We start from the raw sequence: 25487 nt of genomic DNA, 5'->3' as shown, positions 1-25487 counted from the left end.
ACCATCTCAAGCAGCAGAAAAACTGGAATCCAAGTCTTAGAAATCTATATGCTTAACTATCAAGCTACTGCTTGATCAAGCTAAAAATTTTTAAAAAAGGAGGGGAAGATTATATAGTTTATACACTGTTGTATAGGTAAGTTCACTATAACTGTCTTAATGACTTCATTCATAGTTGAAACTTGAAAAATTTCATTGATACATACTGGTGACTGGAATCAGAATATCTAAAATGATCAAGCAGAGTAGAAGCACAGCCATGTAGGTTAAACCAAGGACACTCTCAGATCCAAATATCCTCATTTATCTTTTGATTTGAATATTCTTACCCTGTCTAACCCTGAGTCAACTAAGTAGCTTACTTCTATAGGGCATTTCTATCTAGTTACTGTAATTTCCATAAACGAAGATATAACATTTTCTACTTTTTACTTTTTAACTATAACAATGGAAGAAAAACAGCTGCTGCATGCGATATGTTATATTTCTTGGTTCCATAAAATATTTTTTGCTTCTTGCAGAGAAAGGAGCAAAATATGTATGAAATACATGATTTTAAAATGTCTCTATTTCCCTGACGTAGGACATTCTAAGCATCCTTTGTACTATCCCTAAGAACAGGAATAACTTCTACGGCCACACATTTTGATACACATTATGCACATATTTTCTATTTTTAAAAAGGGGAAAAAAAACCTCTACATGCCAGTCTTTGTCTTAGTGATATCATTTATATATTGATACAACAAATATTCCCTGCCCCAGTTTAAAGTACAAAGTACAAAAGTAGAGCAGTACGGGGCAAGATAAATCAGAACAAACACATATGGGGTGTGTTCTTTATGGCTAAAACAGTTCACAGAACCGGTTGGTCCTCAGGAATGTTTTTAAAGGAGTGCAAGGAAGTTCCCTGATAGCACTGCTTGAGAAAGCATGAGGAACAGAAAAGAAGCAGCAGGTTCAGAAAGTGGGACTGAATTTAGAAGGGAAAAGAGGGGGGAAAAAACCACAATTCCTGCTTGTATCCATTACAGTTTCCCAAGAGCGAGAAAAGACAGCTTGATAAAGATGGGAGGAAAAGAGTATCAATTGCTAAAAAGAGATTTCTGTTGCAGTGCTTTCCACTGTTTTGCTATATTTTGTGCTAAACAACATCCACCTTTTTGTTACTTTATTAATATTTCTATTAACTTTTTTAGTTAAGTATTCCAGCAATGCCATCCATTCCTCACCTCAAAACTCCCAAGCTGATAGTGTTAACTCAATCAGTATCAGTTTGATCAACGGCAGCCTCAACCACTCATACCCATACAAACATACAGTCTAGTTGTTATGGTATATAAAAAAAGATCTTAGCAACCATACAGGAATTCCATTTTAAATGGATATTACCAGTGCAGTTTCAACAGTCCATCACACAAACACGCCCCCACCCATGCACAGAATAGCACAAGGACATATGACACATACATTCTTATCAAGAGTCCTACCTACAGTCCTCCAGCATGACAAGAACAGTGTTTCTTGCAGTCAGCTTCATAAGAACTTATGCCTAAGGAATCCAGAAATTTTGTAATATGACTTTTTTCTCTTCAAGTCCCTAAAGAAACAGAAGTGCCCACATTTTAATACGCCTTGAACATATATGTGAGTTAAAAACAATTTGGTGTTCTAAGAAGCTTCCCTAATTTTATCTTCTGTTGATGATGTAGGCTTTCTGGAACCACTGTAATTACAGTGGCTGCTATAATTACAGTATCTTTTCTCATTACACTTAGCACATTTTATACCAAGACAATCCCAAAATTTACTTGGAGGTTCCTTTTTTATGCTCCTATGGGAGGTTTCTGAAAACTGACATAGGTTGCAGCATACAGTTAAATGTAGCAGTACTGGTATTACATATGCTTAGATTTTACATTTTACCTGAATCAAAAGTACAGAAGCACTTTACATGACATTTTGACTACCTCATTGTTTTCTTATGCCAACAAATTAATTATTTTGTAGGTATATTTAAACTGATTGCCAAATGAAATTAAATAGACTCAAGAAAGCATTTGACAGTAAAATCACAATTATCTCCTGTTTATGTGATGATTTTGCACATTTTAACACATTATTTTGGCAAAACTTTAAATTGCAGGCCATAACTTGGGCATGGCAAAAAGACCCAGTCATATAGGATGCAATTAATTAAGTGTTGTCCAAAGAGAAGAAGGATTCAAATACATATGTAAAATTTGTTCAGGTGCATGACAGTCTCATCCTTCATTACTAGGCAAAATGTGGCCGTACCCAACAATTCCAAGTTTTTATATTTTTCATGGGTTTGCATAATTTATTTCTGTAAATGGCAAAGGTAAAAAGTTTCTGTGAATTTACAAAAAGCCCTTTTCTAAAGTGAAGTCTACCTAACTCAGAGTTTGTCCCTCCAAAATATTTAGGTTGGTACTACAGAGAAGAGAATGCAACACCATATATGTACATGTGGCTCTGTTCAATATAGCTCATGCTGAAATAAAGGTTCCAGCAACTAGCAAACCTTGCAAAATCAATTCATTTGCTCATCAGCAAGGAAGTATTCCTCAAAAGGCCAATTCATGTCTTGGCAGAAACCAGAGCGGTAACCAGGCAAACTTCAGAAGTGATTAATTTTATTTATTTTGGGGACAAAGACTTCATGATCTTCACAAGGCTGTTCGCTGTGCAAGCCATAAAAGGGATTCCTTGGAAGTATGTTGCAACCTTCTTCCGTTCCACATGCCTTGCTCTCCTTTCCCAGCGTACCAGGAGAAATGACAAGGACTGAACTTTCATCCCAAAATAATGTGACCAGGACACATGGCTGGATTCAGCAGCTGGGAATTACCAGCAGGTCCCACAGTACAGACTGAGACAAGCACTGTTTCTTAATGCTACCAACATAGGAAAAAAAAAAACCAAAACAAAACAGTGCTATCTGTAGAAGATAAAATAGCATAGGTAACTAGTTTACCAAGCTTGCATGCTAAGACAACCAGAAATACACTAACTCTGTTGTTCAATGGCTTAGTTGCTTATTCTTCAGCATAATTTGGTGTCAGAAAGAGGACTAAGTGCCCAGGGAGAGATGTGGCCACCAGAAAGTGAGAAGTACCACTTACCTTGAGATTAGTGGCATGAGGGTCTATCCCTTACAGGCATAAAGAAGCCTGTAAGTATAATGACTTGTGTTGTTCATATAGCACTAGGAAGGACACAGACTTACCTTAATTGCACAGTAAGTCAATGAACTTCTTAGCTTACAGTTTTAATGGATGTTTACAGTAACCAATGTTGAAGTACAATGAAAAGCAAATTTCTTTTAACTACTTAAGCCCAGCTACTCAAAATGCAATACTATTCCTATGCCCTTCAGGAATGTGCAGTGGGGAAAAAAGTAGAGAAAACCGCACAGTAAAAAACTAAAACATAGTGTTTCATTCCCACATTGTACAAAAGCTACTGATTTCTAGCAAATGTTCAAATCCTACTGCACATTCCTTTCTCCTTTCTGCCTCTCACCCCCTACGCTTCTTGTTTTCCACAGTTTGAGCTAGAAATTCAAACTCAAGAGCCTGTAATTTCATTTCATATAGCAAGTAAACTAACCTATACATAGGAATGCCAAGGGACTTGCACGCTTGCTGCAACCTGTCTGCTTCCTAGAAAATCTACATTAAAGACAAAATCACCTCCCACCTCCCTGTCCAACAGCAAAATGCTAAATTTTTCCATGGATATCACTAGCAGCACTTAGTTTCAGACTTTTGAAGTTTGTCTTACGCAGTTCATAAAGTACGTTGAAATGTTTCCTAATAGATAGCCATCAATTTACAACATCACAGTATGAAAGTCAAATGATCTTGGGTCAAATTCCAGCTCTGTGCTAACCTGCTTTATGAAACCACAAGTCAATGGCTCTTTCATTTGTTTTTTGTTCAGTATCCTTAGTACTGAACTAGATTAGTTCAGAAACCTACACAAAATGTTAGGACTGGTTACTGACTACCATTTTGTTCTCTCAAAGGAATTCGTATTGCCTTATCACCTTGAGAACAACAGGGTAGTCATCTTCAGCACTGAAGGAATGCAGATATAGTTTCTCAGCACAAAATATTAGTATGCATAAGGAGACAGCAGAAGTATCAGACAAGAGGTGGCAAGGGAAACCTCGTTAAATAGGTATGAGAAACTATGTCAGTTGGAACACCTGCCTTGAAACACTAGGGAAAAAAAAGCACTGTGTACTAAATTACTTTCAAAGCAATTGTCACTTGCAAAGGATGACGATTAACGATGTTCTGGGCACCATCACTGAAGAACACTTTTTTTTTTTCTTTTTAATAGATCAAGCTAAAATGAAACACAAAGTATGAAAATTGACTTACTGGTGTAATGTTGGAATACAAGAACATTGTACAACACTGGCTAACATTGGTTCCTAACACCAGAAAAAAATGAACTGGGTGTCTTATTGAAGACTTGGAGTCTTATTAGAATCAGAGTTTCAATATATGATTTCTTTTAGAACAATACAGTTAAAACTATACAGCCATGGGATACATGGAAATGTCAAGAATCACAGATTTTGTAAGCTTTGTTTCCAATTCTGATACTGATACCTAAATTGCCATTTAATGATTTGTTAAATCAGTTACTGATTACTGATATTGTACTTCCAAAAGCAACTGCAAATGTTTTAAGTATTTGCACAATTATTTTGCAAAGCTTACCATGCTGTTAGGTACTAAGTTTTGGGGGTTACTGTATGGTGCTTCAGAATGTCTGATCTCCTCTAATTTAAATCTGCATTTGATGGAAGCTAATACTACAAGATATTACCACACTTACCATTATAACTTCATTGGAAAGAATTCTAAGTTTTCTACTAGCAGTTGAAGAGTAAAATTGCCTCTCTTGGGAGCACACTCAGACTTGCAGTGCACCTTGATGGTCCATCTTCATTAAGTGCTATAGTAACTCACTGTATTTTGGTAAGAAAACAAACAGTAGTATCACTGAAATCACAGGTTTTTCAACAGCTAGGAGGACAACCATTTAGATTATTTTCTGATTTTAATGACACTAGTTTTCAGGAGCCAGAAGCAAAAAAAACTAGGTGAGAGTCAGCTGTCCCAATTTTCACTTTACCTGCATTTAATTGCAAATTTGACTACTTTCCTACTCTTTGTTCTTGACATGTTTATGGACAACATGCATGCAGATAAATGCAGTTGTAAACAAAGGAACTGTAGAAAATTCAACTCTAAAATGCAACATGCTTTCCTGTACAAAGTTAAGTCTCCTAACATATTTTAATCTTAAACCAAGTCAGGCAATTTTTTTTTAATGAGGTAATTTTAAATGTAACTTTCTCAGAATTTCTATTTGCAATAGACAAACTATGAATTATTGTTGGTTAAGAGCATGGGATTAAATTATTATTATTAAAAGTATACATGGAGAACTACACGGTCTGAAGACACCTTCAGTTTCTTTCAGTTTATTGAAAGGCAAATTACAGACAGTTTTCATCATATCCTAAAACCCAGAAAACTAGGCTGCACAAAGCGCATCATTCTTTGCCTGTCTTATTTTCTATTGTGTATTTCATGGTATAGTAAAGTAATAGCTGTTAAGCTTTCTTCTAGAATTCAGACTAAGTATTCTGACGTCAACAAATAGGAATCCAAAGTTGCACTTCATATGAGAGGAAGCCTGAGGCTGCAATTTATGCACTTGCAAAGATGGATTTCATAACAAACCCCAAACCCAATATGCTATTGTTCTTTGGAAAACAGTAGTCCAAAGACTATTGTCCTTTGGAAAACCTCTTTCCCGTTTGAGTGTTTGGCACCCAGATATGAGAGCCAGCTTCACTTTATCAACTCAGCTGAATCAACAGGCTCGACTGGAAAGTGGCACTAAGACTTCTCAGCCCACCTTGTATGACTTTCGTACTACAGTAAGTTCAGCCACTGCTGTTCTTCCTTGGAGAACTATTGAGAAGACTTGTCTCCTGGAGAGTGGGGAATTCTGGCAGGAGAATGGGAGATCTATCACACAACGCCTTTCACCTGAAGTGCTATCTGCTGAGTGGGCAGACAGCTAGGTTGTTCTCACGCTGTATATTTGGTTCAGAGTTTATGTCCAGAATAATTCTTTATGTTACCAGCCCAGATATCAGAAATAGCCATGTCACCTGAGATCAGCCACACTTGATGAGAAGTTTTTCGCAAAGATAACAGCAGGTATAAGGGCAATATCCGAATGAAAGTCTACATTTATTCTGAAGACAACCTCTTACAATACCTACGTAAAGGAGAAGGCTTCCCCGGCCCCTTGAAAAAATGCTAAGTTAATGGATTCTAGAGAGAAAAAAAGAGCAGTACAGTGATTTTGATAGGAGAGTCAAGCTACTCACTTTTTTCTTGACTTATAATTGTGGTTTGGCCAAGGACTCATCTAGCTCTATTATCTCTTTGAATAAGAAGGATGGAGGAATAGAAAAATCCTCAAGGAGCCCTAAGCTACTTCCTTCTCCAACTGATTTATTTGCTCTAATCATCCTAAGTGGAATTCTCTTTTTCTGTTCAGCAGGCTGAGCCACTGCTCCAGGGCATGATAGGACCTGCACCTGCTCTCCATAGACAGCATTAACCCCTTCCTTTCTACAATGTCTTGTGTACAGCCTATCTTATGTATATATTAAAAAAACACCATTCACCCTTACGTCCAAGCCTAATTGCGGTTAAGCTGCCAATGAGTTTATATTCAGAATAAATATACCTTACAGCAACAGTACTGGGCATTAACAGTCTTGTTTTTCAATAAATCCTTTAAAATTTACATGTGACAATCAAGATTAAACAGCACTAGATTATATTTATAAGGGCTCTGCTACTTTCCAGGACATGCAAGAGAAATCAGATTTAGTTTGGTATTTTTTCAAGCCACTGAACATAGTTCTTTGGAAAGTTTCTGCTAAAACATTTAGTCAATAACATTCTTTTGATAATAATCAAAATATTTTTTAAAAGCATGTTGCCTGAAACAAAACTCTTCAGGAGAGAACAAAAAGCTTTTTATGGGAATTTTTTGTTTAAGAAAAATTTAAAACGTTATTTCAGAATTTTGAAATATTCATATTTTGTGATTTCTTACACTATTCCAGGTAATAGGTATACTGAAAATATATTAATAGTGAAAATATCACATAAAATGCTGCAACTGTAGAAAATTTAAAAAGCAGATTCATTATCACAATCCCAAAGCAAACTTGGTAAGGAGGCCTCAGGTGGTTTTATCTCTGTCAAGGGGCAGCTTAACTTCACGTTACTTGGAAAATGAACAAGCGATATTAATAAAGTAGGACATGCAGTCTTCCAAAGCTGGTTCCTATTAAAACCAACAAGCACAAAGGATAACTGAAATTGAATTAAAAGTTTTACTTTAGATTTTATAACACATTTGTCTAAAAAGATCAGCTAATGAAAATGAAATGTAATACCCATCTTAAAATTATTCCAATTTTGGTTTGGGAATTTAGATAATGGTAGAAAAATACTTAATGTTCTGATTTTAAAAGCTTTTTCTTTCCAGTACGACTAGCCACTATCCATTAAGATTTAGGCATATATAGATTATTCACTGTGGGTTTTTTATTACTTTGGGAAATTTCTGTCTCTATGATTCTGTAGACCTTCCCTGGTCAAAAAGCTCAGTGAAATAATTATGCACAGAAGTGGAAATATTTGTAGGGCCACTTCATCTTTTGAACGTCTTAATTTATTTGGGTCAAATGAATAACGCTAAACAGTAATAAAGTATAAATGGAGTTCTCATTTAAAAGCTGAAATAATATTTCCATAAGAATAGAAGTCACTCAATACATTTGTTCATTTTAAGTAGAAGTTGTAAACCAAATGTGAACTGATTACGGGGAGATCTAAAAAAATTGGTAAATAATTATGAAACTCATCACTAATGCAGAAATATTGCAACATTTCCACTAGGAGCATTGTCTGCTGCCTTTCTATTATAACTTGTTAAAATCTCAGGTAAAGCGACTTACTCACTGGGAGACACTCTCTCTCTTGATTTGTTCAGGAGACTGATAACCCCAGGCTTGGTGTATCTTTAGGCACCTCAGTTTAAATGTCTGAAGTTTGGTGAGAGGGATCCCAGGGGAATTTCTGACTGCAGTAGGGTTCACAAACAGATCTGAAGGAATCAAGATGATACAGGTCTCAGTAAAATTTTCTCCCTCAAAATTCTTTCTTTAAAAAAAAAAAAAAATTAAAAAAATATTTTTAAAAATCATGTGCTGCAGCTAATATTATGCTAACAACATTTCACATCTCTTAGAATACTTTTTTAAAAGTATTCTGCATTTGTCTGTTTGGGCTAACTTTCATTTGAGAAGAATGGTAAAACTCCAATAACTTCAGTCAGAAAAGAATACAAAGTTTTAATATCCTGGTACCAGAAATATATCACATCGCTTAATCCTAAAAAGTGTAAATTTCTCATGCTTTGAGCCAAATTGAGTTATTACTGTTACCTTTAGATTCAGTCTGTACATATTTTATAACGTAGAGCAGTGTGTCTCAACAGAAATTCTGGGATTTGGATCAGTTCTTCTGCCACTTATATCCTTAGATAAAGTGTTTTGTCTGTAAATTATTTACTTATTTTTTATTTCATTTCCTTCACAGCTCTTATTTCACATTGTAACATTTTAGTTTGATTATTGATATCTTAATAAGAAAAATAATTAAGCTACTATTATTTCTACCAATTGCAATTGTGTTTCTGAAGTTATTGAGTTGCATTACTGTGGAGTGTCTTCTGGGTTATAATCTTCAAAGTATAAATAAGATCACTGGTAAAGCAATACAGATTCTAGGCACGACAATAAAAGCAAGATTCAGTTTTTAGGAGCATGCAAGAAAGATATTTTGAACATAATTATCCCTTTCCCCCCTATATCAGACATCTGTGATTAGAGGAACCTACCTCGGCCTAGAATACATGGGAAAAGGAAATGGAGGCAATGGGGGAGTAATCATTAATATCTCATCCTTGGCAGGTGAGAATATTTTCTGTATAAACACTTTCTGCTCACTGGTTTGTTCCTAAAATAAATGAATCATACTGATCAGTCATACTTTTTCTTCTTTCTTAAGGGTCTTCCCTGTTTATTCCCATTTTGACCTGATTTTCATCACAGCAACAGAAGTAGTATCAAAGGACCACAACTTTCATTTGCTTTTTTAAACTCAGCTCAATGAAAAATTCAGTAATTTTCCCAACCTATCAGTCCCATATTTAATAACCTTGAGCATGTTGTAAAGAGGGTTTTTTTCTGGTTTCAATACTGCCACACATTGAGGAAAAGCTAACTAGTCTCAATTAATTATGCTTATTCAGCACTATTCAATAACACTGCTGAATTAAAAGATAATGTACACCACACTGCGTGTAAAAAACCAAAGTCTAATATATAGACCTAATTTGAACTCAGGGTTACTTTAAATTTGATTATTTTTTATATTATAAAGTATTTATTGGGCATCAAATATGGAAAATCAGATAATCTTTTTTCACAGGAAGTGAGGAAGCAGTAGCAGGTCCTCCATTCAACTCCATAGGAGCACAGCTGTAGGAACATTTAAGATTAGACCGTATCTACTTTATTAATGACAAATGTCACACACCAACTCTATGTTCCAAGTCCTCTCAGACGTGATCTACCTCTGACTGAGAAGCCATAAAATTAACACTCATATTTCATTGAGCTTAAGCAAGCACATTCTTTGCTCACTATGTATCTATGCTACAACTGTATTTCAATTTATTGGCATAAAAATAGAATTATATGGCTTGCAAGTCACTCAGGGTTATTGCTTCTCAGTTGTGAGGCAGAATTCTGCACCCCTTCCTGTAAGTATGCTCAACGTTGCAGTGTTTGGGTTCACAGCAAAACAGCACGACTGAAGGGGAAATGGTAAACAGAGAATGATGTTACCTGACACCCTTCCTCAAAAAATGCTTGCATTTACTCATGTTTGTTTGAAAAGCTTGTTCTCTCTTGCTGCTGTCATACTGTCTGGGAAAAACTAATACGTCTGCTAGCTTACACTTGGATTGGCAGTGCTTTCCTTGGTATTCATGCAGAGTACCAAATTTACTGTAGTTTTATTAAAGGGTATTCTTATGCGTTTTAACAATGAAAAGCTGGCAAGGCAGCAGTGGCCATAGTTCCTGATTGTGGATAGGCGTGAATGTTCTGAGTACTACTAAATTTTCCTGTAAACCTTGGCTTTTGTGATGAGAAGTCTGGTTCACCCTGTTGACATAATGCACGTGGATCTTGAGGATCTGACTTAATACATGTACATATCTCATACAGGTGAGGGGTTCTTTATTAAAAGTCTCCATGTACTTTTAAGTCAGCACTTGCAATACTGCCTAACACATTGCCTACTGATCCCAGTAAGTTTATCTGTGTTGGCTCAAATGGACATTGTATTGGGACCAAATTAACCCAAAGGAAATTGCTACTGCAGTACAAGAGTTCATCAACACAAGTAAAAGATTAAACTTTTTCACAGAAGTGCTGATGCCCATGCAGTGCTTAAGAAAGGGCAGAGATAGCAAGTAGTTTGATTCCTTTTCTAACTAGTCTCAAAGAAACACAAAATTATTTTTATTTTAAGAACCAACAGCTTGGCTGTTCTCAATTTGTTAGGAGCTTATAAGTGATGAAAATTTGATTTACTTACTTTTTTAATATTACATTGTGCCATAATGATTGTGGGTATCTGTCAAAACCAAAGCATTCTTTGCTTTGTTTGCTTTTACATGGCTTGTATTTAGCAATTGTTTCCAAGGTCATGAGGAAAAACACATCATAAAAGCTGACATACACTGATTTTTATCATTTATTTATTTATTATTATCTGTGTTTTGTGAGTCTAATTCTCCTTTCCAGTCTGAAGGTCTAAGTCCTGCAGTTTATTCCATATGTAAAAGGCAAATTGCCATTGGCTTGCTTAGCATTCCCTTTGAATGTTTTCTTTTCTCAGAGCTGGCTTCTGTTGATCATTAAACTTTTGAGTGATTTTGACCCCTCCTGTCCAAGTTCTCTATAAGATTTTATCAGATACGCTCTGCAGACAGCAAATATTCTTGTGTCTTGCTGAGGAGCAAGAAGAGCTGTATTTCGTGCTTACGTAACATTCAATAATATTTGCTTTACACATTAATTAGTTTCCAGTTCTTCACCACGGGAATTTTGCCAATGATTTGAACTAGGGACAGAATCGAGCCTTACTGTTTTATATTTCCAAACACCCACGGAACTACTTAAATGCTTCCTATGAAGTGGATGCTTAAAGCATTCATTCAGCTGGATGAAAGCCAGAGCGTCCACCCTGTCTTTCCAGTATTGAATCTTCTTTTCTTTAGTGGCTCCACAAGACAGAACCAAGTAAGAAAGGGAGAGAAATACGTGAGCACATGCAGCAAGTACCCAACTCCTAACCCACTGTGTCTCAAAGCTATAAAACTTTCTTACTTTTATGGGATTTGTGCATTCATATCAAGAGGAAGTAATGATGCTAAACAACAGAGATAATGGGAAATGTGTTTTACTGCCAACTTGGCCCCATAAAAGATAATGCCAATGACTACAGGCTTTTGCGTTGTAATAAACTTCATTTCAAATTCAAAGAGTAAAATGTTCTAAAATGTCTTCAGTAGGAAGCTGCACATGTTAATTTTGTTTAACAGAATAGTTACAAGCAACAGAAAAAGCATACAAAACTAAATTTAACTCCTGAGATTATTTACACGATTAAATTTAGCACTGCCTCTTACCTTTTGGTGGCTGGTACCTGTACTTATTCAGTAAGTGAAGGGGGAAAGGAATTCATGTGTATGCACGCACTTTTGTTTTGATGCTTTCACACTTTCAAGAAGGTATTCTGTTAAATTGAATTTGTATCTGTCTGGATTCTAGCAGATTAAAAAAAAAATCAAAGTATTCATAGAGGGCTTAAAAACTGGTAGAATGTTTAGCATGAGATCATGCTAGCTTTCTGAGAGGTTTTTCAATGTGTAGTGTATCTGGATACCTTTCTGTTGTACAGCCGTATCAGCAGTTTGATTGCATTCAACTTCAAGCACTCAGGCTCCACAAACAGTCAGTTTATCCTCATCCTACAGAAAGCTCCAGCCAAAAGACATACTTAAAGTACCCAGCACAGCAAACAGGCTTCTTTAGGACCTGATCATATATATATATATATATATATATATATATATATATATATAAAACAAGAACAAAGCTAAGCATGTGGTTAACATCACTGAGTAAAGGCAAGACTTTATTACAGTGATACAGTGGAGTGAAGGTGTAAATGGCTGTACAACTGGGGCCTTCAGTTCAGCATCATGAAAGAGCTTCTGGTCCCTCCTCTTTTTATAAAGGAGGATGCTGAGCAAAATCCACAGGAACGACGTTAGAAAATTTAGAAACTATTCCCTTGAGACTTCAGTTCACTGTTAAAAAATTTCCTAGAAATGACACAGCTTACAATTTTTGCTAGGATTTCTGGGTCTCCTTTGTTTTGACACAGATCACAGTAGTATAACTGACATAATGAACGTGATCTTGTACCCCTCCCTATTCTTAAGAATAGGGTATTATATAAACCCCATTAATCAATTCTCTCATCACTCTGTAGGACCATCATGCCCCTAGCTCATTTCTCTAGTTACATATCCGCTTCTTCAAAAGAGGCTTTGGCCTTCAAAGAGCATTGTAAGCATATTCCATGCTCCTTATCCAGATTTTTGCCTAAGGGCGACAAAGGAGATTTCTGTAATGTGGTTTGGAAAGACATTTTATTTAAATAAATATGGTTAAATCTTGTGCTGTTATTTATTTATAAGTATTCTATGTTTTGCAATAGGCTTTGATAAGTATTTTTTTTATAAAACAAACCTAATACAGAAAGGAAAACAAATTACTTTGGCAATATTTTCCAGCACATAGATCAGCACACTTTTGCTTCACTTTTAAACAGGTTCTGTCAGTTTGCCAAAACTTACCTTTCACCATTTTCACATATCTCCTTCATAAAGAATGAAAAATCTAGAATTTTAGGATGCGACACAATACTTTGATTATCACATTAGTGAGAGAAAATGTAAATATTTTAATGGAATATTTAAATGTTTTAACAGTGAATATATTTGTCTAAAGCATAACTTGGAATAGTGCTTCATCACTGCATAATCATTGTGTAGAAGTGGTGCTTTTTGATGAACCCAAAGCCTCCATGAGATCAACAGCTACGGTAGAAAACAGACTATGGTTCTTTATTCTCTGTGCCACACTCATCCAAACATGAAGTACACTCTTCCAACAATTAATGAAACTTAAAGATACTATCAAACAGGAATTACATTTGTCTCAAGCTGCCTAACAGTGCACCCATGGAGCAAATAGGGGGCAGAAAGGTCATCTAAAAGCTAATAAATCTTATTCAAAGGAAGAGACTTGTTCAAATCTCTGAGGGCAACATATGTTCAGTGGGAAAGCATACCTAAGGAAAAATGCTTAATTCTGTATTCATCAAAGCTCTTCAGTGGACTGAAAGGAAATACTGGTTTCAACAAAGCTTACTGATACAATTCAAGCTTATTGACACAATCCTCCTTGTCCAATACTAATTTCTCAAGATGTGGATATTGGAACTATTGACCATGATAAATAAGAAGTTGTAGTGAGAAGCCCGACACCACATCTCAAACAGTAGAGTGGTCTTGACACTGTAACAACAAGGGGACTAAAGTATAACCAAGGGCAAGAGCTGTCTCTGTCAGCCTGCCAGGAACTGAGAAAAATAAAAAAGAGCATAGTTAACACTGACGCATAGGATTACTGCTGGTCCGCTTGAACTGGTTTTGGTAAACCAAAGAGCACCTGCAGTCATCATGAAATCATTTGCAATTCACCAATTAGTTCTCGATGAAGATTGTTTGAGGGGAGAAGGAAGTTCCCTATCCCCTTTCATGTAACAGTTCAGGGATGCAGCAACATCCAGACAGAGGAAAATCTAGGCATAGTTGCCTCCCCTTGCTAAGAGAGACTGAAAACCACAGGTATCACTTTCCAGGAGTACGCTGCCCCATCACTATCCATTTGAACACCCTGCCCTTCCTCCCCCCGTTATTTTGTGCATAAAGTTCTCCAGTCTGTTTTACTGCTGTTCCACTTTGCATAAGATAATCAAATATTCATGGGAGCAGCAAATAGAATCCAGATTTTCTTACAAATGAATGCCCTAACTAATATGCTATGAACTCATCTTTGCTCACTGGTTGAATAAAATACTCGGGCAGAGCAGGCTCAATGTCACGCAGCGGTTTGTCCCAAAATACTTGCTAGCACAGCCGCCAGGACACACCGCTAACGGATGGAGGCTCAGCTCTTCCCGGGGCACGGAAATGGCTCAGAGCTGGAAATCCCATACCATGGTTCTGAGTACTGAACTCAGGAAGAAAAGTGAGACAGGACTGTCTTTGTTTTGGGTGAGGGATGCTAGGACTAGTCTTCATTGTCCCTGCTTTGGCTGAAAGCGAGTTAGTTGATTTCTTCTTGGTTCTCTACTTTCCTAACTGAAATTATTATTTTTGCTAAAGAACTGGGCTTAATGTTTTGATTCCAAAAAAGCGCTATTTGTTCCTCCCTTCCTGACTAGTTATTCCTGTTGTCATTTGACATTTAAGTAAGTCTTTGAACCTTATTCCACTTCATTATTGTGAGCTGTGCCCTTCCTTTGTTTATTTCTTGACTTTGTTTCTTTTCCCTGTCAAGTAACAAGTAATTTGTCTTGCCGTGTTAAAAAAAAATAAAATTACCTCTAAACTCTGTGTTTCCCAATAGATTTTGTCTTTTACCTGTCTCTTAGCTACAGCCTCATTGGGATTGTTTCTTCCTTTAAAACACGTAAAGCTATTCAGGAGTTTAAAAAAAAAATAGTATCATAATATTTCTAAGGTGCTAATATTCCAATGTTTCCAATTATTTGAAGAATGGTGACGATCATCAAAAGCCACCAAACAGAGGAATATTAAGCCTGTATTGCGATCACAACCCACAGGAGACAACACAAAAGCCATTTTTCATAAAGCAAGTTCTCAATCAGAAGCGTAACACATTAATCCAAGCTAAGCAGATAAATACAAGTTTAAGAGAACAACCAGCCACTGGGTTAAGTTCTTCATTTCCCACCACTGAACAGTGCTAATAATAGTGTTGCTTTCACTGGATCACCAATGTAGCATTTAAACCAAGATAAAACCTGGAAGCTGTCAGGGTTGTAATTAGAGCTTTGTGCCATCTCAGAAAGTTTTTTCCTTCAGACAAAATGGATTCTAGAGCAAAGAGCCCATACAAGTCTCTGGCATAGGCAATTTTTCTGACAAATCCATACTTAAAGCTGGGTAGTGTATTCTTCATCTCCACTGAGGTAAGTCACGCCCCTTCTTGATTATATCCCTTAAAGATATGAAAGATGAAGAATGAAAAAACATATCTGAGAGAATAATTGGGACGACTTCCATTAGAATCAAACAGTAACACATCAAAATCAATATCCAGCTTTACAATACCACATTCAGGAATGCAGACAAATTTCATTCTCTAACTTTAGGACAGGCTGTCGTTTGCTATTCACAAGACTGTAGCTTTCAGGTGCAACAACAGCATCCAAGTGGTCCAGTTCAGCTGTCATTGTATAGTGGAAATTTTTGGCATAACGGGCAGAAATGTATATACACTCATGGTCTGTCATCTCTTCTTGACCAGCTTTTTGCCATCAAACTCAGTCTTACTAGAATTAAGTTCTTAATTTTCCACCAAAAACTCTGTTCTCCCTTCTTTCTCCACTATAAATAATGATTTCATGTTCTCCCACTCCCACCATAAAGGTTCACAATGTTACCAGTCATCTTTTATTTTCTTCTGCTTTTCCTTACAGAAGATAGCAATGATATTACCCATGATTGTTACCTCTTTTTCCTGTTCCCTTCTAAAAATCTTCATCCTGGCTTTTCATTCCAGAACAGGGCCCACTGCAGAAGGTACCATACCATGAAATCCTTTTCAGCCAATCTAATTCAATCTAGAAACTGCTTCAAAAACTTTCCTATTCACGTCTCGGCTTTCATTTCTTTCTGCTCACTATCTGAGGTCTTCATCTTACTCCATTCACAGTGTTTACTCACTTAGCTATATAGTCCCTCTGCACTGAGGTCCTGCATTCACTTCTTAGTGCTTTTTCTATTTGCTTATTGCAAAATGGCTTCCCTATCTAATTTAAAACTCTTTAAAATAACTATCACCTATGAAATGTTACCAGAGTAATATTGTAAGTGAAACAAATTTTACAATGCCTCAGATGGTGCATCAAGTCTGAATTACTTTGTTTATAGTTGCTCCTTTGAGCAAAAACCACTATGCAAAAGGCTACGTAATTTGTTATAGTACTACCCACATTGCCAAATAAATAAGCAGCAGCAATATTGCATGGGCAGATGTATGGGCTGACTGTGCTTCAGTCAGCTGTGCAGCACACACATTCTTATCTCTCGCATTAGGGCTAGGGGGAAAGCTTTATCTGAGGCTGAGTCTTGTTACTATTCCACAGAAGCAACATAAGCAAGGGATTTAAGTCAGACATTATATTTATGTTTTTATATATTACAAAGATAATATTAAATCAGTTACAGTAGTCAAAAAGGATTTTGCTATTTCCCTTACCTTTTCCCACACTTCCTCCCTGAAATCATTGTAAATGATTGCAGGTGTCCAGTTTACATATCAGCAGCTAGGGTGTCAGCAATCAAAGTTTGTCTAAAATACTTTACATACTTCACATCCTTTACAGATTCATAGAAGATGGCTAAAAAAATCTCATCCTCGTTTCTTCCAGATCCTGTCCTCCATTTTAAGTCATACTTCATAGATACTTTTCCTCTTAAAAGTTGTACTTTTTAATTACTCTTATTTTGCCTTCTCATGGTTTTATCCATCTCATATCTTTTCCCAGCCTACCTCAGATGACAAAATATAATTTGCAAATTTTTACTAATCTATTTTGTTGCATCTCTATGAATCCATCACTTATTTTTGACATTATAGACCTATATGTGTGTTTAAGGTAATCATAAATAGGAGTACCCAACATCTTTATTCAGCTACCTTTTTATTTTAAAGGACTCATGCCTGCTGCATTCCAACCTGTGTACTGTGCTACAAAGCATGGTGTAATTGGATTCACACGGTCAATAGCAGTAAGTATGTGTTTTTGAAAACAGTATCAGCAGCTCCTTGGGAACATGCTAAGTTTCTCATGTTCCCTCTCTATTGTCACACAACTGGAACTAATTTCCTTAAAGAAAACGAAGTGTCTGAAGCAGTAGAGGTTCTCTTCTTTCACAAAAGGAATCCAAAGATGGAATAAGTAAGGCATGTGTGTGTTTATGACCTATTTGAGGTTTTGGGAGCATGGAAGAAAGATGTTGCAAAGTAATTTAAGGACAGTGGGAGGAGCCCAAAAGTCAAATTCTTATCCAAGCTTTAAAAAATTTTTTCATAACTCCATCCCAGTCATTTAACATTTTGGTTTCCTTATTTGTAAGTCAGGTTGATGACTTTTTTTAATGATATAGGCACTAAAGTGTACAAAAAGTGACTTGAACACAAAAATGTTTACCTTTATTTATTCTTACCAACTCTTAATACACTGAAAATGCAAAATGACACATTCAGGATGGGACATGTTAGATGTTATCTGACCATACAGCAAGTCTTAGCCTCTGACTCCAAATCTTTCTAGTTAAACTGGACAAGCAGTATAATAAAATAACTCGGAGGGAGCAAATATGATTACATTTTCACAGGCTAAGCTTAAAGATAATCTACTCATATAAGATTTCCAATCTAATTTCCAGAATAAAGCATCTGAAATGATCATTTGGACAGTTTATCTATATTTTACACCCCAACCCAATTAACTTCTTTTTTAGATTAACCTAAACAGATTAGTATGGATAAGTGTTGCATATAACGTATTAGCCACAGCATCAACATGACATCTGGTTTTCCATCTTTGTTTTCTCATGATAATATAAGCATCACCATTTAAGTTCAAAAATAAAAGGTCTGCTAGAAAATTAGAGGAAATGTTGTCTCTATGGAACATGAGAATGCCGAGGAGAAAAAGAATAATAAACATAGTGAATCACCATATTTACCAGAAAAGGCAGTAGAGCCTAATGCTGGGCAGGTATGATACAAAACAGCTAGGAATTCAGTTTCTTTTCTTCTCCAGACCAAAAGGGCTGGCTTCCGTATCATGAAAATGACATGTGATTTGTATAATACCAGAAAGGACTCCCGTTAAATGTTCAAATAAATAGAAATCGGTGTTGAACAGTTATGGTTATTCTTGGATATATCATGTATAGTTTGTAAGTTCTGTGCCATCGCTAAGAAAGTTCATCCAGCATTCAACATATGCCTGGATGCTGATCAGACTGCTTTGCTACACACATGCATTGGTAGCACCACAAATGAAGGGCCTTACCATTCCCAGAACAATTTGTGCTGCTTGCTTTCATCATGGTCCTGAATTGCTTCCTGAAAAAACTCCTGCCTCTCTCCTGGAGTTCACAGGGACGTTCCTGTGGAGATGCTCAGTGACAGATTCACCCCTCAGCAGGGACAACAGAGCAGCTGGGAAGGTTTAGCATTAGTTGTAGGGGGAGAGACCAAATCCTATTTCTCTTGACATGAGGGAGGTAAATACCATCTTAGAGTTAAATCTTGATTTAATTTCAGATAGTTTTCTTTTAGTAAGAAAGTTCTTATAAAGATTGAAAGCGTACATTTGGGAGATTTTTTTTTTTTTTTTACTTGCTTATCCTTATGAGAGTTACACCATCACCCTACAATACTGTTAATGACACGCCAAGAGCACTAATAACAAAAATATTAGAAAAAAACCAGCTGCATGGAAAGAAGAGTGTTGATTTCCTGTAGAATTGTTCTCCCAGCAAAAGCGATTTTTTTTCTAGTCATCTAGTACTATTACTAAACAAAACATGCTTCAAACGTAGTTGTTGGAACAAAACAATCAGTAGTAACAAAATTTTCTTACTAGGCAAGGCTGAAAAGTACTTAGTGGTAACTCTCATTCTTTGAAAAATTACTTACACAATACTGTTTTAAAATGTTGATGACGAATGTCTTTTTCTCTTTTCTAGTTAGCTGCTAATATGGAAAACTACGGTGTGAGACTCAACACAATTTGTCCAGGATTTGTCAACACACCAATTCTTCAGTCAATAGATAAAGAAGAGAATATGGGACAATATTATTCATATAAGGATGAGATCAAAAATATGATGCAGTTATATGGCGTGATGGAGTAAGTCAAGTCAGATACAGTGGGGGTTTTGCCCTTTGGTGATGAAGAACAAGCAGACACAACAGCACTTTCAGCAAAATTAAAATAAAAGGGAAATGCTGGCTCAGATAAAATTCTATCAAATACTTTGTCCTATATACAAGGAACAAACAGCAGATATCTAAGGTTATTTTAAGAGTATCACCTACATAGCGATATTTCCCTTTATGCATTCCCATTCCCCAGCAAAGTGCAAATCGAATTCCCAAGTTAAAAATGGTGGGTTTGGTTTTTAATAGCCCTTGGTGTTCTTTCATAAATTTGTTTAATCAAATTAGTTGTGAGATACAGAGTATGTCATTTGTATTGAATTTCCACAAAATTTGCAAGTGAACCAAGAGAGAAATCAGACCAAGAACTGACAAAACCAGACTAAGATCATAAGAGCACAGTAGTAACAATGGTGGATCGGATGAGTTACCTAGCCCGTTACAGTACTGCCAACAAAAGCCAAAAGCAGACAGCTAGGAAAGAGTGTGAGAACAAGACAAGCCTAAAGTGATTTTTTTTTTTTAACACTTTCTCTGTCTCTAACAAATAGCTGCTCAGATACTTCTGCACAGAGGAAATTGTATGACTCTGTTGTTTCACCCACACTTTTTCAAATGTAAAACATATTGCACCTATTGACCACAGCAAACTGCATGTGAAGAAATTCTCCTTATGCTAATTGTAAGTTAGTCCTGCTACAGAAACAGGATGAATCAACAGCAACAGCAAAGAGCTGCAGAGGACTGTGTAAGGATTACTTCTGTCCATTGCCCTGACAGAGAAAACTTTGATAGGAAGCCTAGTGGCAGCTGGATGTCCACAGGGACATCTAGAGCAAACAAATTATGATTTGTAAAGTTGCCACTTTACGTCTTATGCCCTGATTGAGGAGACTGAATTTCTCTCCTGAAAAACTCATACCACCTCTGCTTTACTTGAAAATAAATTTGTTCAAATACTAGTTTGTTTAATTTTCAGGGTATATAGATTTACTTTGAGTTTCTTTACTTGTCCTTTTCACATGTTCTATTACATCGTGATTCTGAAATAACTTTTCTTTTTCAGCCCATCAATAATTGCTGAGGGACTGATAACAATAATTGAAGATGATACTCTAAATGGAGAAGTTATGAAGATTACAGCATCCCAAGGGATTCATTTTCAGCAATACAGCCAAACACCTTTTACATCAGCAAAGAGATAAATAATTGTTTTATGCTAAGTATTTTTGGCTTTTCTTACTCAAAAAATTTTGAAAAGAGTAATTTTTGGAAAAAAAGTGTTCTATCTAGAGCAGTGACAGCGTTCAAACATTCGCATCCTAATAACAAAGAGACGGACAAGAAAATCTGGTGTGGGAAAATGTTAGCATCCTATTTTGATTTTATAAGCACTAATAATAGTATTTATTCAGTAGAATAAACAGACTGCTCTGAAGATTTTTGATTACCTAGTAATAGAGATTAGGTTTTTTTCCTTCTGGTAGTTCTGATCTACATACTCCAAATGTATTTTGGTGGACCTGACTTACTTCATATAATTCTTTTTGCTGTTGCAAGCGTCTAGTTATTTACATCTTTAATTCTGCAGACCAGGAATTCAGTTCAGGAATCTAGAACACAAATATACCTACCTATAAGGAGTTAACAATTTACTTTTTCTTATGAAATGTAAAATAGAACAAGAGGCAAAATTCTTTTTCCTCATTTATATATGCAGCCGAATATGTTGCATATCACACAAGAAAGTACAGATTTTTATCTTCTTGGATTTTAGCTATTTATAAAATAGTTCAGAAATATTTTTGTTTTCTTTTATAGCTATATATATGAATTTTCTCTCTCTGTATATAAAAGGATGAATACTTTGCCATTGATTGAAATGTCTACTTACTCATTAAATCTCATTTTCTAAACCTTTAAATCTAATTTCTTGCCTTGATTGATTAAAATCTCAATTAAATCCTGAATAATCGGGGGGGGGTGTGTTTTATACATGCCCATTTTGGTATCATGATAGATATTCTTAGAGGGAGCATGTCATATAGTGGCAATGAAAATAAAAAATGAGCTTCCTACGTCCTGAGCACCACTGGACCTTCTGAAGCTAGGTCAATCCCCAGCTACATTTATGAAACAAACCTTGGTATTCCATGGGTTACATGCCTGACAAAAATAAATTTTTACATGGTAATTTATTGAAGCTCATAGCATAAGATTTAATAACTACTGGGAAAGCCAGGAAAAGTTAATATTTACCCTCCTTAGAAGTACTGACTTTCACTGATGTAAGCATTTTTTTTTTTTCAGCATTGTAACTGAAAGAGCAGAAACACTAATATTTACCTTCTGTGGAAGTCTGGGAGTAATAAGACTGTGGGGAGACGAAAAGACGCAGACGCACATACCTTGAATTAATCATCATTCTTCCCCCGCCTCCATTTTTGGCTATGTTAACACTATTTTTAAAGCCTATTTTGAATGCACACATGATGCTAGCCACACCATCAGCATCCCTGAAAGCATCTGCATAGTCCTCTGGACTAACAACTGCTATCTGATCTGATTGTATTAATTTCTACTTTTGTCTCATTACAATCAGAGCATTTCCGAATACATGACAGAGTAGTGCAAAAGATGGTGTCAGGGTTTAAGCCCAGCCAGCAACTAAGCACCACGCAGCCACTCACCCACTCCCCCCCCACCCAGTGGGATGGGGGAGAAAATCAGGAAAAGTAGTAAAACTCATGGGTTGAGATAAGAATGGTTTAATAGAATATAAAAAGAAGAAACTAATAATGATAATGATAACACTAATAAAGTGACAGCAGTAATAATAAAAGGATTGGAATATACAAATGATGCTCAGTGCAATTGCTCTCCACCCACCCATTGTCACCCAGTTAGTCCCCAAGCAGTGATCCCCCCGCCCCCACTCCCCCAGTTTATATACTGGGCATGATGTCACATGGTATGGAATACCCCGTTGGCCAGTTTGGGTCAGGTGCCCTGGCTGTGTCCCCTCCCAACTTCTTGTGCCCCTCCAGCTTTCTCGCTGGCTGGGCATGAGAAGCTGAAAAAATCCTTGACTTAGTCTAAACACTACTGAGCAACAACTGAAAACATCAGTGTGTTATCAACATTCTTCTCATACCTAACTCAGAAACATAGCACTGTACCAGCTACTAGGAAGACAATTAACTCTATCCCAGCTGAAACCAGGGCAGATGTGATGCAAACTTAAAGTCAGTATGCTTCTTCCTAACGCTGATAAACACCTACCTCTGCTTCTCTCCTTGTTAAGCAGTATTTCAATGTAATTTATAAACAAGAGAAGGTTAAATAATAATGATAGTACATTCAAACGATGTAACGAGCAAACACCACACTACATTAGTAGTAACTCAGCAGCTTCTCTTAATAACTTACTTCAAATAACGATGGGAATATTGTAGATGTCAGTATGTATGTTGATGATATACTGTTGCCTTGACAACTTTTGTTCATCTCTACTCCTTGCTGCCCCCAAAGAAATACCTGTTAAACGGGCAGGGTTGAGTTTTCCAAGGGATCAATGAAAGAATATATAATTTAAGAATGTTAGTCATAAGAGGCCAGAAGTCTGATGTATGCTCCCCAGAGGAAATAGAACAGGAAGAAATTTAATTAGAACCAATCACTTTAGACACTGCACAATCAACCTGTGGTATTGCACTGGTACAGAATTCTAATTCTGTGTATTGGCAGTATTCTAAGAATGGATTCAATTTATGTGGCATATCAATAGTCACACAAGACAAAATTAGATTAACCAAATATGCAATTAGACTCCAGGACGCCTGGAAAATCTAAGCCTATATCTGGGAAAGAATTAAAGCCATATCTTTCTTGTATGTATATGTCTCTTTGTCTGGATTATTTTTGTAACGTGAAGACAGACATTTTCAAATCAAAGGCATACAGAAAACTTCATGAAAGGCAGATACTGCATTCACTTCCATCTGATAATCCGATAAGGAAGTCTCAGAATGCAATACATGCTCATTTGATCAAATAAACATTTATACTAAGATAAATCTCAAATTATTAGCACATCTGGAACTCACTGAAAGAAACAAGGAAGTAACAATGAAGTAAAACTCTTAATGCAAATTCTAATAGGAAAAATAGCCATCAAATTTCTACTTTTTAATTTAAAAAAAAAATAATGCCCCCAAACGAAATATTATAGCTTTCCAGTTTCAATTAGTCTGTATTAAAACATATCTGAGGGTTTTATCTGCACAGGATGAGCAAGTCCTAAATATGTTTTGGAAAGATTTCCTGTAAGACTTCCCCCCAACCTTTGGAAATCTTCCAGAAAGCAAGAAAAAGAGCATATGTTTAACTTACGGACAGAAACACCCAGAGAAGCAGTAGGTAGAAAGATGAGTTAAAGGGAGAAAGTGAGTTTCATTTTTGCACAAAGATTGCTTTTAAACTTTGTCTTTAGTTAAAAGTCTTGACATAATTCCAAGACTCAATTTATTTTGCCTGGGAGATCATAGTTTTTAAGATGACTGTTCCAGTTTTGTAAAGAAACTCAGCCAAAAGGAAAAATAAATATTTTAAATGAGATACAGTAATTGCCAAGAACATAAAATGACAAGTAATAATCTAGACTCATATAACAATCATTATTTGTAATGAACATTCAATCCCATGTGACACAAGTTTACTTTTCAGTGCATTCTTACAGTTTCAAATAGGAATCTTTTAAAAGTAAAAAAATAAATATTACTAGTGAACTCCTTTTTTTCAGTGCTTATGATCCTACATGAAAGCCCAAATCATAAGGTGTTTCAACCGCTTTGTGACTTGACAGTGTTACTTTATTTGTATCGTTTAACGTCTTGATTCAAGGAAATCTTTTTGAAAAGGTACATAACCACAGTCATCAACAGAATTACGTGGATAACACATTATATTCCGTACAGTTCAGAAGGACCTGGAATTTACATGTATTATCTGTATCGTAAAATCATATGTGCATCAATTTTATTACTGAGGGGGTGATCCATGCAGTAACAAGTCCTCCTTGCAGTTTCCTTACATTAAGGAAGTCATCATATGAGAGACTAGACCTCTTCCACTTGCTTGGAACATAAGCTTTACAAACAGCAAACCAAAAATAAACTTTAGTAAAACCAAAATCTGGTTCCCACTGAAATCTTGAATATGAGCCTAATCTTTAAAGGAAGAGCATTAGATATCTAATGCTATGGCTTTTGGGCAGGATGGGGCTCTTCTGACAGATAATGATTTCCTTCCTCCAGTGTTGAACTACTCTAAACTTTCTACAGGATGATTTGCCAGCTTGAACTTCCCTTTTAGCTAAGTCTATTTGTTTTGCATCAAGAGATGTTGACAGTTTTCAGCTCTAGCTCCAGAAGTCCAGATGGTTCAATGAAAGTGAAGAATAATACCATATGACTTAGATTTTTAGTTTTTTATTTATTATTTTTTTACCTCCAGTACAATAAGGAGCAGCTTAATGTCAGGTCAAATTTGTTATTCAAACTGAGAGGGACAGTAAACAAGAAGAGTTATTCTCTTATTCTGAAGGGGATAATAAACAGGAAGAGAACAGGTCAGGTAAAAATACATAAGATGCAAAAAGGCTAAGCATAAAACATCTTTAAAATAAGTAACTTAACCCCATTGTTTGTGGAAGGCCATTATTATGAAATGTAGACCAAATTTAAACCTGGATGTTTCTGACTTGTATTGAGACAGTCTAACACAGTATTCTCAGAGATTCGGAGAATAAAATGAGAATCTTCACAGTAAAAATTAACCTTAATTAAAAAAAAATAATCTATTTCAAGCAACCACTCTTTAAGCAATGAAGCATTCACAACAGTTACATATTCAGCTCCTTTTATTT

The 25487-nt window shown here is 36.0% G+C and overlaps 1 protein-coding gene across 2 annotated transcripts in view; it reads left to right on the top strand.

The window, feature by feature from the left end:
• Window positions 1–21485, top strand: part of HPGD (15-hydroxyprostaglandin dehydrogenase) — a 28008-nt gene extending 6523 nt beyond the window's left edge. Inside the window, exons 4-7 of one of the 2 annotated variants that reach the window (XM_069787286.1) lie at window positions 9019–9115; window positions 17318–17394; window positions 19369–19532; window positions 20628–21485. In XM_069787286.1, coding sequence (XP_069643387.1) covers window positions 9019–9115; window positions 17318–17394; window positions 19369–19532; window positions 20628–20766 — 477 coding nt within the window. In that variant the 3' untranslated portion in view covers window positions 20767–21485. Of the gene's footprint in view, window positions 1–9018; window positions 9116–17317; window positions 17395–19368; window positions 19533–20627 lie in introns of those variants that run through there. The other variant, XM_069787297.1, reaches the window with a different exon arrangement.
• Window positions 21486–25487: the final 4002 nt, after the last annotated feature.

The sequence above is a fragment of the Haliaeetus albicilla genome, chromosome 1, assembly GCF_947461875.1.
Source record: "Haliaeetus albicilla chromosome 1, bHalAlb1.1, whole genome shotgun sequence".
In the NCBI taxonomy this organism is placed as follows: domain Eukaryota; kingdom Metazoa; phylum Chordata; class Aves; order Accipitriformes; family Accipitridae; genus Haliaeetus; species Haliaeetus albicilla.
The sequence above is the reverse complement of the archived record's forward strand: the minus strand, read 5'-3'. Positions and strand labels throughout refer to the sequence as shown.